General features: G+C 34.7%; 1 protein-coding gene across 4 annotated transcripts in view; it reads left to right on the top strand.

Annotated features, from left to right (window-relative positions):
• Positions 1-15,334, top strand: part of COP1 (COP1, E3 ubiquitin ligase) — a 226,045-nt gene that overhangs the window by 91,866 nt on the left and 118,845 nt on the right. For all 4 annotated transcript variants that reach the window (XM_027565409.1, XM_027565410.1, XM_027565408.1 and 1 more), the window contains one exon: positions 13,656-13,770. In XM_027565409.1, coding sequence (XP_027421210.1) covers positions 13,656-13,770 — 115 coding nt within the window. The remainder of the gene's footprint in view (positions 1-13,655; positions 13,771-15,334) is intronic.

Genomic DNA, 15,334 nt, shown 5'->3' with positions numbered 1-15,334 from the left:
CTTCAGACTTAGAGAAAAGTTATGAGAATGTTAAAAATAATTCCTTTACATTCTGTATGCAGGTAATCTAGGTGTTCACATTTGATCATATTTGCTTTATCATTCTCATTCTCTCTTTTACATATATGCACATAAAATTTTTCCTTTGGATTGTTTAAGAAGGTACAGACATAATGTTCCTTTATGTACTTCAATTTGTGTTTCCTTAAAAACAAAAATATTGTCCTGTGTAATCACAAGATAATTTTAAAATTCAAGAAGTTAATGTTGGTATGCTTTATATAATTTCTATATCTTATTCAGATTTTACAAACTGTTCTTACAATTATCCTTTACCTCCTTTTTTTCATAACAGGAAATAATAAGGCAATTTTTGTATATTCATTTATGTGATAGTGCAGTTATTTTTATCAAAGTGGAAAGAAAATCTTTCATATCATACAGCTTTTATTTGTGTTTTTCTTTTCCAACTGCTTAGATGACTGCCTCTATGACTGTTATGATTAGATTGCATAACGCCTCTACATATCCCGTGTTATCTTCATTTGCGTGCTTAGATTTGGCAAGTTCATAGATTTGTTTGTATCTCTTCCTGAAGAGCCACAAATGCACTAGATCTAGGTGTTTTTGTCAGACGTAATGAGATATATCAGGAGAAAATTTTTTTTAAGTTTTATTTATTTTATTTTTTGACTGTGGTGGATCTTTGTTGCTGCATACAGGCTTTCTCTAGTCATGATGAGCAGGGGCTACTCTTCGTTGTGGTGTATGGGCTTCTCATTCTCTCTCTCTTATTTTAATATTTATTTATTTGGCTGTGTCGGGTCTTCTTTGTGTCATGTGGAGTCTTCTGTTGTGGTGCACGGATTTTCTAGTTGCAGTTGTGGTGCACGGATTTTCTAGTTGCAGTACACAGACTTAGTTGCCAACTGGCCTGTGGGTTCTTAGTTCCCCGACCAGGGAGCAAACTCCTGTCTCCTGTGGTGCACAGATTTCTCTAGTTGCAGTGCATGGACTTAGTTGCCCTGTGGCCTATGGGCTCTTAGTTCCCCAACCAAGGATGGAACCCATGTCCCCTGCATTGCAAGAATTCTTAATCACCGGACCACCAGGGAAGTCCCTCAGGAGAAATTTTTAAGAATTGAATGGAAACATTTTTAAGAACTTGAAGAGGGAAAGCAGAATCTGGAAATAGGCTTGGCACTCATAGCTAGGCCTTGGTGTTCTCCTTTCAAATGTAATCTCACAGAACATCCGCATCGGACACAGTCACTCTGGGCCTAGGAAGAAATGAAACAAAAATCAAGATCAGTTCATAAACTTAACTGAGCACATTTGAAAAAGTCACTATGCCAAATACGTAAAATACCAAACACACCCGTGTCCTGACTAATGCACGCAGTTGCTGCATCTCTACTAGTTACGGCTTTAATCTCACTGTAGTTTTCTGTTTGCCCAGGTACGATTCATTAAGATACCCCATCACAGGATTTTCCCCCTTCTTGACAGTATCCAATCCAGAGCATAGCCTTACTTCCTTGAACCCTCCCCCAAATCACTTAACATGAGCCTGTATCCTATAAGTAGTACATAACATCTTCCTACCTTAACCCATAGTATGCTGTATTCTTCATTGCAATGAGCAGTAATAAAACTTATTCAGCTACAGGTGTATTCCTATTGGTCTTTGGTTGCAGGGCTTTCACAAATTCTACATAGAGGAACAAGGAAAGCCTTTTTCCTATTGTCATTTATAGGACGTTGATTTGGAATTTCTAGCAAATTCCATGAGTTAGAAATTATAGAAACTGAACCTAGGTGGGAAAAAAAAACATTCAGAATAGTGTTTTTGTCTGTGTGTGGGTTTTTTGTTTTTGTTTTTCATTTTTTAGTTTTTACTCTTTGCATGTAATAAAGGAGACTTAGTTTGAGATGGTACAATAAGCCTGTGGTCTCTCCAACCTCCACCCACTAGAAATCCCATTGACGTATAGCTGTCCTCGTACGGAAAACTTAAAAAGACTTTATAGATGATAAAAAGAATACTGAAGAAGTCTGCCTAACGTGAGTCACCATGTGCAGAGTAAAAGAGTGTTTTGGTGAAGTCGTCTGGGTCTCCCAGGAGACTCCAACCTTAGCATCTGCCGGAGGAGGGGGAAGTTGTTGAGGAAAACCTGCTAGGGCTTCTGGGACAGAACTAATATGACATATTGTGCGGAAGTCCTTACCCTTCGTTTCTAGGAATACTCTTTATAAAACACAGACTTAAAACAAATTGACATAAAAATAATTGAAAACAAAGGAGTAGATGAGGATAAGCCTGGCAAATGCAAGAATGGTAAGGAAGATGACAAAAACAACGGCAAAGTAAAGTACAGATCAAAATAGAACTCAAGGGAAAAATCATTAGAAGACAGATACATGTTTTCACATAATAAAACATATAATCCCACAAGCTAGTAGTAATTTGTGTGACATAAATAAAGGATTGATATTTATATAAAGCAAAACTTTATTAGAAATTTTAAAAAATTGATTAAAACTTTAACATGGTAGGAGATTTTAAAGTATACTCATCCCTCAGTATCTATGAGGGATTGGTTCCAAGAGCTGTGGCAGATGCCAGGGTCCAAAGATGCTCAGGTTCCTTACATGAATTGTGGTATAATTGCATAAAACCTCTGCAGCACATCCTCCTGTATACTTTGTCATCTTTATGATTATTTATAATAACTAGTATAACATAAATGCTATGTAAAAAAATTTAAATACAATGTGAATACTATGTAAATAGTTGCCAGTGCAGCTGCAAATTCATTTTGCATTTTGGAATTTTCCAGAATTTCTTCCTTTGGTGGGGGTGGATATTTTCTGTGTTTGATTAAATTTGTATTTATAGAACCTGTGGATATGGAAGGCCTACTGTATAGTTCACTCCTGCTGCTAAGTCACTTCAGTTGTGTCCGACTCTGTGCGACCCCACAGACGGCAGCTCACCAGGCTCCCCCGTCCCTGGGATTCTCCAGGCAAGAACACTGGAGTGGGTTGCCATTTCCTTCTCCAGTGCATGAAAGTGAAAAGTGACAGTGAAGTCGCTCAGTCGTGTCCAACTCTTAGCGACCCCATGGACTGCAGCCCGCCAGGCTCCTCCATCCATGGGATTTTCTAGGCCAAAGTACTGGAGTGGGGTGCCATTGCCTTCTCCGACTGTATAGCTCAAGAAATAATTAAAGTAGTAATATTGGTATTTAGGAACATTTATTTTCTACCTACTATGCATTGCATGTACATTGCTCAATGTGCTTTACAAGCATTAACTACTTTAATTCTTAGGACTTGAGATACGTACTATTATTATTATTTTCTATTTTACCAAGGAGGAAACTAGGGCAAAGAAGTTAAGCAGAAGTTAAGATATTCTAACCCAGGCATTATGGCTTCAGGACCTGTGCTTTTAAATATTAACTTATAAAGCCAACAGTTTTGGCTTTTTTTCCCCAGTACTTTCTATTTACCAGACACTATGATGGGCTCGGGTTATTGAATAAAAACAAGGCAGACAAAAATTACTGCTATAACCCAGCTTTCAGTCTGCTGCTGCTAAGTCACTTCAGTCGTGTCCAACTCTGTGCAACCCCATAAACGGCAGCCCACCAGGCTCCACCGTCCCTGGGATTTTCCAGGCAAGAACACTGAAGTGGGTTGCCATTTCCTTCTCCAGTGCGTGAAAGTGAAAAATGAAAAGTGAAAGTGAAGTCGCTCAGTCGTGTCCAACTCTTAGCGACTCCATGGACCGCAGCCTACCAGGCTTCTCCGTCCATGGGATTTTCCAGGCAAGAGTACTGGAGTGGTTGCCATTGCCTTCTCCAGCTTTCAGTCTAGTTGGAGGTATACTAATAGTAATAAAGACAGATTATCTTTGGCAAAGAGGAGGTAAGGGAGCAAGCTATGTGAATATCTCTGGGCAGATCTAAGCTGAGTGAAAGAAAGTACATAAGCTGTGCGCTAGAAGCCTGCCTGACATAGCCCAGATATCTGTTATAACTGGAGAGGAATGAGCAAGGGGGAGAAAAATAGAAATGAGGTAAGAAATGTAAATAACAGAGGTCACTTAGTGTGTAACTTTCTTAGTCATTATAAAGACTCTGGATTTTTATTCTTTGGTTGAATGAGTCAAACTTAGCTTAATGGGTACTTGCCTTACTTTATACTTTGTATCAAGGGATATACATATTATTAGTAATCTTGGAGCACCGAGAAAACTGGATTGATTCTAAAACAAGATAAATTACACCATCTACATTGTCAGAATCAGAACCTCGAGTAAACAGCTACTTTGACAATCTGGAAGAGAGTAACCAGACTCCTCTGAATACCTTTGTGTCAAAGAGTATACAAATGTTGCTACAAACAACTTAAAAAACTCCTGCTTTGAAAATGTTATATGTCAAAATTTGTGAAATTTTGGTCAGAAGTATCCTAAAAATTATATTAGTAAATGGATTCATTTTTAGATGAGAATAAAACAAAATGAACCAGGCATTGAACTCAAGAAACTGGGAAAAACTTAAGATGGTAAATGTAGAGAGATTAAAAAAGGAAGATTATATATAAGATGTTTCAATATATAATTGAAATGGACTGTTATAGTATTGAGTAGATTAAAAAACTTGGTGCTGGTACATACTAATAAAAATAGAACTCTTAATAAATTGAACAATTTGAATAGACCAGTAACCATAATTGGTTGTGATTCCAATTAAAAAAAAAACAAACCTCAAGAATATTTTTTAAGGGTTTGTAGAGAGTGTGACCAACTGACTTTAAATGGTTATTTGTAGAATGAATGCTTCAGAAGTATATTACAAGGGCATTTACCCAACAGGTTATTTTAATGTATTCTAACACTGCTCTAACAAATGGGGCACAATAAAAATTTTAAATCTAACTGAAAGGTAATTAAGAGTTTACCCTATGGTGAAGGTGGTTATGCAGATCAGTGGTAAAAGGGAAGATTAAGTAAATGTTGCGATACCCAGGAAACCATTTGCTGGAAATTGGCTTTCTATTTTATCTTTTACTGTAAGAGTTCAGATCAGCTAAATAATGATTTAGATAATGATAGAACTGTTGAAATTAAGAAAGAGACAGTATATAAGAAAGTACCACAAACAAAATTTTATACCCAGACTGGGAAAGGTATTATCAGTTTGATAGGCAAATGGTTTAATTGCTTCAAAATAAATAAGGTTTCTTATACCAATTCCATGTTTTTGATGAAAGCACCAGCAGGCAAAAAGTAGATGAAGAACATGGGGAAAAAGATAAATCCAAATGGCCCACTCACATGTAAAATAATACTCTACTGTGTGATTTGGTAGTGACAAACATAGAAATTTCTTATAAGAAATGATTCAAAGTACTATCTAAAAGTTATATACCAATATTATTTATACAAGCAAAAATTCTGGAAAAATAAATATGCCCAGTCATAGTAGAACAGCTTCAGAGACTGGTACAGCTGTTGAGTATACTATTTTGCTACTCTTAAAAATAATGTTTATAGTTGAAATGGAATTGATAAAAAGTTAATATAATGTAGGTGAAGCCAGAAGTAATTATTTTATACCCCTGAATTTTTATAATTGCCTGTTTTTGTCTTAGAGTCTTTATATATAACAATGGCACCCCACTCCAGTACTCTTGCCTGAAAATCCCATGGACGGAGGAGCCTAGTAGGCTGCAGTCCATGAGGTCACTGGGAGTCGGACACAACTGAGCGACTTCACTTTCCCTTTTCACTTTCATGCATTGGAGAAGGCAGTGGCAACCCACTCCAGTGTTCTTGCCTGGAGAATCCCAGGGACGGGGGAGCCTAGTGGGCTGCCGTCTATGGGGTCGCACAGAGTCGGACACGACTGAAGTGACTTAGCAGCAGCAGCAGCAGTACAATTAGTAAAAAATCAGGAAGTTAATGTTAATATAATATGATTATCTGAGACAATGTATTTAAATTTCAGCGGGTTTGCCACTGATATTCTTTTATAACAAAAGGAAAATTTTCTTTGTCCAGAGTGAATCCAGAATCACTGGTTATATTTAGTTGTCATGTTTCTTTAATCTCCTCTAAATTGTTTTAGTTCCTCAGTTGTACATGAGGTTGACATTTTTGAAGTGTCAGTTATTAATTTTGTAGACCATTCCTCAGTATGATTTTGTCTGATATTTCGTTGTAACTGGATTCTGATTACCCATTTTTATCACAAATGCTACAGCCCCCAGTGTGGTATCCTTTGTTAGTCTGTCACATCTGGATATGGTGTATCTGCTCAATTTTGGTGATGTTACCTCTGATCATTTGATTAAGGTGGTGCCTGCCAGATTTGTTTGCTATAAATTTATCATTTTTCTCCCATATGAGCATTTATTAATGAATTTTACTTGAAATAATAATAAATTTTTTTGCCCAAATGATAATTTTTCATTTCTTTTCTACATTAATTTTTAAATTTTTTATTGAAGTTTAATTTACAGTGTTTTTGTTTCAAGTGTATAGCAAAATGATTCATATATATGTATATATATATTTGTATTATAGGTTATTTTGAATATTTTGAGCATAGTTCCTTGTGCTATACAGTATGTCCTTGTAGTTTGCCTTTTTTATGTACAGTAATGTGTATATGATAGTCCCGAACTTTTAATTTATCCGCCCCCCCACATCTATGCTGTCCTCTTTGGTAACTGTAAGTTTGCTTTCTAGTCTGGGATCTGTTTCTCTTTTGTAAATATGTTCATTTGTGCCATTTTTTAAATTCCATATGTAAGTGATGTCATATGATATTTTTCTTTCTCTAATTTACTTAAAATAATCTCTTGATCCGTCCATGTTGCTTCAAATTGCATTATTTCATTTTTTTTAATGCCTGAGTAATAATTCCTCATTTACTAGTTAGGATTTCCATTCTAAGAGAGATCTTTCCTTCTGTCTCTTTGTTTATATGGTTATGGAATCATGGATTTAAAAGTTTTTCTGTTAATCATTTTGAAGCTCAGTCTGTTCCCTGTTTGGCTAGTTGGAATTCCCCCAAGCTGATCTTCAAGTTCTTATCATTTTTTAAGTACCTTCTTACATTCTTAGATAATAAGATGTACCAGTATCATCTTGTACTTATCTTGCCCAAGTTCTGTAATCAGCCATGTATCCAAGAAGTCCTGTTTTCTTTTAATGGAGAATGATACTTCAAAACAGAGACCTGGGTTTTAAGTATGCTCATTGCTCGTAGAGTGTCATTGCTTGTAGGCCTTCTTGGTCGACAGAGCTAGGAAGCACGCTTATCTGTATATATAACATATTATATATTTATTAATTACATGTTAATCACCTTAAGTGTTTGATGAAAGGACTCACAGGAATCAAGGAGTTTATACTTGTGGAACTTGATTATAGGCAGTGGATACAGTACAACCAAGCAGAAGAAGGGCACTCATTGAAAAGGATGTGGAGATTTCAGGCAGTCTTCTTTGTCCTGGTACCACTGAGTCACAGAGGAACTGCTTTGTCTCCAGGTTCAGAATGACTACTTGCTTACATTCTCAAGCACCTTAGTAATGGGAAGTGCAGATTTGGCTTATAGTCAGATCTCTTATTTTAAGCTAGTCCCATGGGCAGTGCATTCTAGTTATGTGACCAATTATTAACTCACAGACTTCACTGAAATAGGTGAATCATAAATTCAATTATTATTACTAAACAATACTGACAGAGTGATGCAATCTCTTTCCAAACAACTCTCAGGCCTGTGGTTATGGAATACCATTTATCTTTATTTCAATACATTTTGCAGTGTAGGTTAAGAGTCAGTAGCTCTGTAAATAACCATGTGGGCAACCCAGACCAACTGAGATTACTCTCTACTATTCAGTTGATGAACATCATGTATATAATCATCTATGTATGTAACATATCTGTGTTTCTGTATCTGTCATAAAAGCTATGGATTCATGCTCATGACCTCCCATTACAGTTTACTATCACAGGGTTCATTGTAGCTTTAGTGAACCTTTCCATATCTTTAATTCCCTATTCTGACAGAAACCTAGTTCTCATATCAAAATATACATTTTACTTATTGTCATAGTCTTATTAGTGTGTGTGTATATATATATGCACATAAACTAGTATGGAAATTACTAAGAAAGCAGATCTACTAACTAGTGGTGAATATTTATTTAAATTCCTTTATATCTTTAGTCTGAGAATACAGTTACAAAAATTCAGTGTGTTCAAAAATTACTTGGATTTGATTTGTTAATTTTTCATCAGTATTAGCTGTAATATTTCTTTGAAATACAGTTGAGTTCATTTGCTTCCGTTTGTGTGCCATCACCAACCCTTACCTTTATTACATAGAAACTTTTTCTGAAAATATGAAATATTAACCTGATTTTGAAGGTCAGAGCTTTACAGAAAGTCATATTCAATAAATACCACCCCTCTAACCTTTCTACCAATTTCCGTATCCTTTATCTTTTCCCACTACGTTGTTTCTTACCCTTTGTTGGTAACCAGTATATCATGATACATATGCATATTCTTATTTCTTTTTTACACAAAGGGTGGGTTTCCTAGTGATTCTCTTCTGTGCTTTGCTCTTTTATTTAACAGTTTATCATGAAGACAAATCTATAGAAGTGCATAGAATTCTTCCTTATTTTTATAGCTGCATAGGATTATTTAATCAATTTGTTAAAGAGAGATAGTTTACATTATTTTGTAATTACAAAGTAGTGCTGCAGTGATTAATTTGTACATACATATTTTCATATCATTGGATGTAGTATCTTCAGGGTAAATTCCTAGATGTGGGATTTCTGGGTCAAAGACGGATGAATGGATGGGTGGATGGATAGATAGATGGACAGACAGAGAGATTGATATTGCCAAATCATCTCCCTCCCCCAAAGGATTGTACCAGTTTGCACTTTCCCCAGCAGTATATATGAATGTGTCTGCTCTCCTAGAATCTTTCTCAGAGCTTCTCTAATAGAATGAGTTTTCTTAAAAATTTTGCTAATCTGTCAAGAGAGAAATATATCTCAGAATACTTTCCCCAGCAGTAGATGAATGTGTCTGCTCTCCTAGAATCTTTCTCAGAGCTTCTCTAATAGAATGAGTTTTACTTTAAAAATTTTGCTTATCTGTCAAGAGAGAAATGTATCTCAGAATAGTTTTGTGTTTCTGTAATTATGAGTTAGATTGAACAAATATCATATGACTGCTGGTATATTAATATACTTATTAGTAGATTATGTATTCATATTTCTGGCCTATTTTTTTCTATAAAGTTTTTTATTTGTTTTGTTCAGTTTTTAAGACTTGGTAGTTCGTATATGAGGAAAATTAGCACTTTATCTGTGATAAATGTTGCCTATATTTTCTTCTGTTTTTGTTTAAACTGTTCAAAATTTCTAAATCATTATTTAAAGTTAGCAATCTTTTGTTGCCTCTGGGTTTTGAGTCATAGTTCTAAACGTCTACCTCTAACTAGGATGTAGAGAAATTTATCCACATTTTCTTGTTTCATTTCATTTATTACGTTTGGACTCTTGTTCTCTTTGGAGTTTATTCTGGTATATGTTTTGAGGTGTGGACCTAATTTTATCTTTATCCAAATGTCTAGTTAGTTGTCCTAGCTCACTTTTTATTTATTTATTTATTTATTTTTATTTTCGGCTGCACTGGGTCTCTGTTGCTGCCCGTGGGCTTTCTCTAGTTGTGGCAACCAGGGGCTACACTGTTGCAGCACATGGGCTCAGTATTCGCCTCTGGAGCATGGCCTCAACAGCTGTGGGGCACAGGCTTAGTTGCTCTAGGCATGTGGAATCTTCCTGGACAAGAGATTGAACCTGTGTCCCCAGCATTGGCAGGTAGATTCTTATCCACTGTACCACAAGGGAAGTCCCCTGTGCTCTTAAAAAGTCTTTCTTTGATCAAGTGTTTTGAGATGCAGCCTTTCTTATATCAAAAATTCTGTGTGTATATGGATTTATTTCTGGTCTTTCTCTTCTGTCTACTGACATATTTCTCTTTCATCTTTCACTGTCACCTCTTTATGTTTTAATGTCTGATAGAAATTAATTCCCCCAACCCCCTAGCTTCTCTTTTTCAGTGTTTTACAGAAATTCTTTCCTGTTTTGTTTCTTCACATGAACTTTAGTATCAGTTTTTATAGCTGCATAAAAAAGCTTCTTGGTATCTTTATTCAAACTGCCTTTAACTCATAAATTGCCTTATGGAGAACTGATATGTTGATGATATTGAGTTGAGTCTAGGTTTTATTTACTTCTGTGTAAGTTTATTCCTAAGTTTTTTTTACAGTTGTAAAGATTTTTAAATTTCAAGGTAATTGTAGATTCACATGCAGTTTTAAAAAAATAATTCAGAGATAGCGCATGAGAATACCCTGGTGGTACAGTGGTTAGGACTCTGTGCTCGCATTGATGGGGGCTTGGGTTCAATTCCTGGTCAGGGAACTAAGATCTCAAAAGCTAGGTGGTAAAGTCAGAACAAAACAAGCATAAACAAACAAAATCAGAGAGCCTATTTGCCCAGTAACCCTAGTGATAACACCTTAATAATAATGAACTTTCTAGTCCATGAATATCTTTCCATTTATTTTGGTCTTTTAAAAATTTCTCTTGGCAGTGTTTGTGTTTGTAATATAGAGGTCTTCCATGCTTCTGTTAAATTAATTTCTAATTCTTTTTTGATGCTATTATTGATCCAGTTTTAAAATTTTCTACTTTGTTGTGAATATATAAACATATGATTGATTTTTGTATGTTAACCTTATTTCTTATTATCTTGCTAAATTTTTGAAAACATTTTCATTTATTTATTTTTGGCTGCACTGGGTCTTCTGGGCTTTCCCACTGGGCTTTCTCTTGTTGAGGCAAGTGGGGGCCATTCTTTAGTTGCGGCGCATGGGTTTCTTACTGTGATGGCTTCTCTTGTTGCAGAGCTTGGGCTCTAGGGTGCACAGGCTTAGTTGCTCCCTGGCCCGTGGAACCTTCCTGGATCAGGGATCAAATTCATGTCCCCTGCACTGACAGGTAGATTCTTAACCACTGGACCACCAGGGAAGTCCTTGCTAAACTTACTAATTCTAGTTGTTTTGTAGATTCTTATGAAATTCTGTGTAAAATCATGTGATCAGCAAAACTATTTTTGCCTTTTCTAATCTTTTTGTGTTCTCTTCTCTTTTCCTTCCCTCACTTCTTCTCCCCTCCTCTCCTTCTCCCTTCTTATCCTTTCCTTCCCGTCTCTTCTCTCTTTTTCCTTTTACCCTCCCTTTCCCAATACTTCAACTTATATGTTAGCTCTACATTTTGGTAGATGCCCTTGAGGAAGTATCCTTCTATTCCTAATTTTTTGAGAAATTATAACATGTATAGGTGTTGAATTTTGTCTTTCCTGCATCTCTTGGAATTATTATATGGTTATTTTCCTTTATTTTGGCCATTTGGTGAATTGCATTGATTGATTTTCAAATATGAAAACAACCCTGCATTCTTGGACTAAACTCCATTTAGTCATGATGAGTTACTTTTTTTACATGTTTTGGGAATTGATTTGCTATTTTGCTGTAGATGCTTGTTTTCATGAAGGTTCTTATTCCCCTTCTTTTTTCCTTCCCTTCCTCCAGTATCCTCATTGGGTGTGGGTATTACAGTTATGCTGGCCTCATGAAACAAATGGGGAGGTGTTTTCTGAAAGGTTTGTGCAAGATTGATGTTATATCTTCCATGAATATTTGGTAGGATTTTCAAATAAAAGTATCCGGGCCCTCTCTTTAGAGTTATATGCTGGGTTTTGGTGTACTTATTCTGTCTTATTCTTAAATCCCATAAATGAGATATTATAGCTGATGTATACAAACAGTATTTGAAATCACTTGCTTGGTTACTGTATCCTTGCTTCTCTTTCATTCTGTGTCTCCAGTCTTCTAGTTTGTTTTACTGAACTTTTCAATTATAAAATTTCAGACATTTTTAAAGAAATGGCTTATTGATGATAATCCTTGCTTTCATTCAGATGAAAAAGCATTTTGCTCAGCATTCTGTTGTTGTAGGATAGTTTTGTTGGATGTGAATTTTAGTTTGAGGTTATTTTCTTTCAACTTTTTAAGTATAACCAAAGCTTAGGATGTTCTAGCTGCTGTTACTGTTTTTGAGAAGTGTTTTGCATCTTTGATTGTTCCTATTAAGTGAATTATCTTTTCTGTTTTTGTGATTTTAAAATCTTTCTCTCTTGGACAGAAACACAGTTTTGCTTTAGTATATGTAATTGTGGATTTCTTTTTATTTTTCCTTGATAGGAATAATTTCCCTGTCTATATTCATGTATGTTTTCAGTTTTGGAAAATTGTCAACATTAGCTCTTCAAATATGTGTTCTTCTGTCTGTTACTCTCTTCTGGGTCTCTGGGTGCCCATGTTTAAACCTTATTATTCTTTCATGTTTCTTTTCTTTCAAGTTTTTCTGTCTTCCTGACTTTTATCCTTCATTTTGGGTAATTATTTTAGATTTGTCTTCCAGTTTTCAAATTCTCTTTTTATTTTCCAGATCTAGTATTTGCCCTTTCGTTCATATTTGTCCTCAGACTGTCCTCTTCTTTCCCCCTTTCTACATTGTTCTGTGTTGTTTACCTTTACTTCTCTGAGTTTGGCTTCCTGTTTGGTTGTTAATCTTTTAGTAAAATAGCCTTTTTTTCTTGTGATCCAAACACTGCTTTAAAATGTACTTCTTCTTTAAAAAAAAGTATTTATTTTTAGTTGGAGGACAATAGCCATCTACTTGTAGCAGGAGTTCACTCTAGATAAGTGTCTTGTTCATGGTAGTAACTTAGTATTTCTTAATACATTAGCAGTTGTTTTATTCTTATTGGTTAACTTGTATCATCCAAAGATCTCAGTATGTAGCTTATTTCTGTCTCTTAATGTGCCGCACACATAATTGATAGAAACCATTTGTAGAAGAGTTTTCATACCCTTTTAGTTAACATAGTGCTGGGATATATATTTAGGATTATAGACTTTAATAGAGTTCATATGCTAGTATATTTCAGATTTGCTTTTGTTGTCTAAATATATATACAAGATTTAGTTATTTTGGTTTTCTAATGTATATATCAAACTATTTAGTATATACATGTTGACTATCCCTTAACCTAATAATAAATACTAATTTAAATATCTATTCTATATAATTAAGCACTATTCCTATTACTCAAAATATATAGGGCTGCACTATAATTCTGAAAAGTAATTAGTTTCCTTTTGGTAATTGTTTCCTAACAGTTGATGCATATTCAAATTCTTAAAATTCTAAGTTTGGCATTTATAATGGATTCTATCTTCATTAATTTGGAGAGTTGAAAGATGCTTCTCATTTTATTCTTGTAAAATGGGCCTATTTTCCTTTTAAAATAAGAATTCGAAAATATGGTCTTAGGAACTACAGGATTTTGCCATTTGTAATTATTTTAATGTGAACTTTTGAAATTAAATATTCAAGCATCTAGATATTCTCCGCAGAAAAAATAGTATGCTTCGTTCAGAATTACACGTGTCTTTTTCTTGTTATCACCTTAGACAAAGAAACAGCCCTGGTATAACAGCACATTAGCATCAAGACGAAAACGACTCACTGCTCATTTTGAAGACTTAGAGCAATGTTACTTTTCTACAAGGATGTCTCGTATCTCAGGTACATATTCAAGAATTCTTAAAATATCTCAAGTTCATGTTTCATGTCCATGTCTAGCTTCTTATGCTGGATTTATGAAAAGTTCTATTCATAAAGCAAAACTGTCTATTTTCAACATAGTCTAGCACAGCATTTTGGAGGTTCTTAGACATCTTGGATTACTTTGCTCTTCTATAACTATTTTTGTTCTCTTTCTCTATTTGGGAATTTTTAATCTGTATATACTTAGCTATATAAAGTTAAAAACAAATCAGCCATGAATATGTAGCTAGCAAAAATAAATTCCATTCAGTTGCCTTCTATTTTTCAATGTTTGTTAAGTTCTAAGCACTATCATCTGTGCTAAGAATAAAAAGATGAAAGAACTTGTTTTACTGTCCAGGAGTATTATAAATTTATTGAAGGGAAGCAACAGGTAATTTGCTAATAGCCTAATAGGTTATTTACCTAATGCTACATGGTCTTATATAAATATGCCAAGGGCATTAAGGGAATAGAGAAGAATAATTGACTAATATAACTGGAGGTGAAAAAGCCATGCCAAGTTGAAAATGGGGAAATGTAAGAGAAAGATTCCTGTAGGGATTTCAGAGAAGTTGTATTTCATCAAAGCTAGTATTAATTAACTAAAAAAGGATAATAGAAACATATTCAAAGTAGAGGAAATAACTTATGCGCAGATTTGTATACAGTAGGATAGAATAGTTTTACTGCTGTAGGATAGTTTTGTGCCCTTTTTGTTAGTTCTCTGATCTTTAGCCTTTCTTGGTGTCTCTGCTCACCATTGAGGAGGGGACATTTATACCAACCCTGCACAATTTTTGTCTTTTTTTTTTTTTTTTTTATGATGCACATAAAATATAGTGCTTTGTATAAGATTCTCAATTAGTTGATGTTATTTTTAATACACCTGCTCAAAATGAGCATTACCAAGGAAAGAAATGTATGATATTTTATTAATTGTTAAAAATTTGGCCTTGAATTTCTCTTGAATAAGCATGGTTGTATTATAATCTACACATTATAGAGAGAGAACCTTTGGACACATTTGCCTCAGGTTTAGAGGTGGACAAAAGCAAAATATATAGATTCAACATGGCGTTTTTCCTGTGAAGACTAGAAGAAAGCCAAGCTTTGTTTATAAGTGTGTTTGAAATTCATAGTCAGTAGTCAATAGTTTTCATTCAGATGGAAAGTTTTCTGTGTATTGTCTGAGAATTAAGCCTCTTATTAAACTTCTGTAATAATCTATAAACTATAGTATGAAGCTGTAAATTTGAAAGTGGTCTGAGACCTACATTCTGGCTGGCAGAGGGTACATGTTAAGCCTTCCAGATTTTATTTGTTGGTATGATGTTGAAATACAACCACAGGTAAATGGCAGACATTAAAAAGAGAGAGATAGTAAAGAGAGATTGGAAAAGGCTAGTGATTCATAATTTTAAGTAACTATAACATAGGCATGCTATGGGATAGTAAAGGTAATCACAAACTAATTTATTTTGGCGATATAGCTTTATAGGAAGATAGACTAGTAAGTTAAAATCAGGAGGAAGATTAATTT

This window comes from Bos indicus x Bos taurus, chromosome 16, assembly GCF_003369695.1.
Source record: "Bos indicus x Bos taurus breed Angus x Brahman F1 hybrid chromosome 16, Bos_hybrid_MaternalHap_v2.0, whole genome shotgun sequence".
NCBI classification, from domain to species: Eukaryota; Metazoa; Chordata; class Mammalia; order Artiodactyla; family Bovidae; genus Bos; species Bos indicus x Bos taurus.
The sequence above is the reverse complement of the archived record's forward strand: the minus strand, read 5'-3'. Positions and strand labels throughout refer to the sequence as shown.